The sequence below is a fragment of the Microtus pennsylvanicus genome, chromosome 7 (assembly GCF_037038515.1).
Source record: "Microtus pennsylvanicus isolate mMicPen1 chromosome 7, mMicPen1.hap1, whole genome shotgun sequence".
Classification (NCBI taxonomy): Eukaryota; Metazoa; Chordata; class Mammalia; order Rodentia; family Cricetidae; genus Microtus; species Microtus pennsylvanicus.
Genome location: NC_134585.1, coordinates 121,222,438 through 121,224,824, shown reverse-complemented (window position 1 = coordinate 121,224,824; position 2,387 = coordinate 121,222,438). Strand labels below are relative to the sequence as shown.

The 2,387-nt window shown below is 49.7% G+C and overlaps 1 protein-coding gene across 2 annotated transcripts; it reads right to left on the bottom strand.

Annotated features, from left to right (window-relative positions):
• Positions 1 to 1,614: 1,614 nt before the first annotated feature.
• Positions 1,615 to 2,094, bottom strand: Sprr1b (small proline rich protein 1B). Of its 2 annotated transcripts, XM_075979094.1 has the most exons (2): positions 1,996 to 2,094; positions 1,615 to 1,785 (listed from the first exon to the last, which is right to left on the bottom strand). In XM_075979094.1, the coding sequence occupies exons 1-2, from the start codon at positions 2,092 to 2,094 to the stop codon at positions 1,615 to 1,617; spliced, it is 270 nt and encodes an 89-aa protein (XP_075835209.1). The 2 variants fall into 2 exon arrangements, with proteins under 2 accessions (XP_075835209.1, XP_075835208.1); XM_075979093.1 differs by having other exon boundaries at positions 1,615 to 2,094.
• Positions 2,095 to 2,387: the final 293 nt, after the last annotated feature.

Here is a 2,387-nt window from a genome sequence, read left to right as displayed (position 1 = left end):
TGTTCTCAATGGAAGCTTTTTATTTAATTTCCTGAGACATGGGCCGGTCAACCTCCCTTCTGGGCACCTTGTGTGTGCTTACTTCAGAGTCTTATTTCCATCTTACTCCAGTGTGCTTAGATTCAGGCCTTTCTTGAAAGCCTCCCTCAATGAAATGCCCTTCCTTAGTTCCAGGTGTCACCTCTGCAGTGTCCTTAGCCGGGCCAACAGCAACCAAAACCTCACTCTGCCTGTAAAGATGTCTACTCAGAAATGAACCAAGGTTCCGCTGCCTCCCGACCAGGAAACGAGAACATCAGGACTTCTGAAACTCAGACTAGAGTTGAGATGTATGTATAATTCTCTGACACGGTCAACAGATGTGCTGTAGACTGTGACATGCAGAGCTAATTGTGTTACATGGACAACTGAAGTTTCACTTAGCTTCCTGGAAATGGCTCATGTTTTCTGGTGGGATATAAGTTTTCCTTCTGTTCAGATAAAGCTCTGGCCTGAGCATCTGGTGAACCAGGTTTTGTTTGTTACTCTATGAGAACTGCAGTGTATGTGTGTGTGTGAGAGAGTGTGTGTGTGTGTGTGTGAGAGAGAGAGAGAGACTGTGTGTATGAATGTGAGCGTATGTGAGCATATGCATGTGTGTGTTAGTCTCTATGTGAGTGTGCTTGTATGTACGAATATGAGCATATGTGTGCATGTATATGTGAGTATGGGAGTGTGAGTGTGTGTGTGTGTGTGTGTGTGAGAGAGAGAGAGAGAGAGAGAGAGAGAGAGAGAGAGAGAGAGAGAGAGTGTGTGTGTGTGTTTTGGATGGTGGGGTGGAATGCAAAACACATCCCTCTAAGAGATTCCCTGACACAGAAAGAAGAGGACTTGCTGAGAAAAGTCTTAGAATTTGTTGGGGGGAATTTGAATTGTGGGCACACAGAAGAAATGAACGAGAAGGGACAGATTCACATCTGCTAGAAGATGCCTTGAAGGGAACAGAAGCAGTTGGATATGCTCGCCTATTTTGGGGACAGAGCACTTGGTTTAGATATGTCGGATTTAGCTTGGTCAGGTACTAATTAAACTCCAGAATGACTCGCGGAGTTGTAAGAGGAGAAGCCTCCTCTAGTCCCACTTGTCCAAAGCAAAAGCCTCTGATGGCATTACAGAACATTCCTCTGGCATCGCAGGCATCCTCAGTGGGAAGAGCATCCACCCGCCAGGGCCAGGACCCGGTCTTAGTGCCAGGGTCGAGTGTCAACTGAAGGAAGCCCTTGAATGCCCTCCTGTGTCTGTGAGTAGCTTTTGCTTTATGGGGAAAAGGAAGAAGTCACTGAGTCAGACAACAATTTATAGTCAGGAGTGGGAGGAGCTTTAATGGAGAATTAACAGAATCGAATCACTTGCATCTTGGTCCCTCTTCAGAAGAATTTTGAGTAGACAAACTAACGCAGGAACCAAGTCCTCAGTTGAATTCAGAGACTCAAAGGCCTCATATATGTAGGCAAAAAAAGCTTCGTAGTACTTTATTTTCAGGTATAAATGAGAGATGGGACTGTGATCAAGGGTGGGGCTCAGCATCCCTCCTGTGGTTAGCTCCCCGAGGCACAGTTTTGGACTACATTACTTTTACTTTGTCTTCTGTTGGGCTAGTTCTGGAGTGACAGTTGAGGGACAGGGCTCAGGAGCCTTGGGGTGGCAGGGCTCAGGGGCCTTGGGGTGGCAGGGCTCAGGGGCCTTGGGGTGGCAGGGCTCAGGAGCCTTGGGGTGGCAGGGCTCAGGGGCCTTGGGGTGGCAGGGCTCAGGGGCCTTTGGGTGGCAGGGCTCAGGGGCCTTTGGGTGGCAGGGCTCAGGGGCCTTGGGGTGGCTGGGTTCAGGTGCCTTGGGGTGGCAGGGCTCAGGAGCCTTGGGGTGGCAGGGCTCAGGAGCCTTGGGGTGGCAGGGCTCAGGAGCCTTGGGGTGGCTGGTCTCAGGAACCTTGGTGTCACATGGCTTCTTGATTTGGGAGACACATGGCTCCTGAGGTGGTGGCTGGCAAGGCTGTTTCACTTGCTGCTCGTGCAGCTGAGGTGGTTCTGCACAGGGCTGCTTCTGCTGGTGTGAACTCATGCTTCCAAGATGGCTGGGCCTGGAAACAGAATAGATGATTTACAGAGGGAATGGCTTCACGAGAAACCACTGGCAATGCCACTTCCAATGCATGAAGAAGTAGAGCTCCTCCTTTCTCTCTCTACCACAGAGGGTTCTTTGCCATGAGGGCCTTAAGAGTGATAAGTTTAGTTCTAAACTAGCTGGTTTTTCCAATTCCCCCCTCTTCCTCCCTATCATAAGGCACAGCTGGCAACATAGCAGAGGGCTTCAGCAGGAATATAAGACCGATGCCATTGGCCCATGTGGAAAAT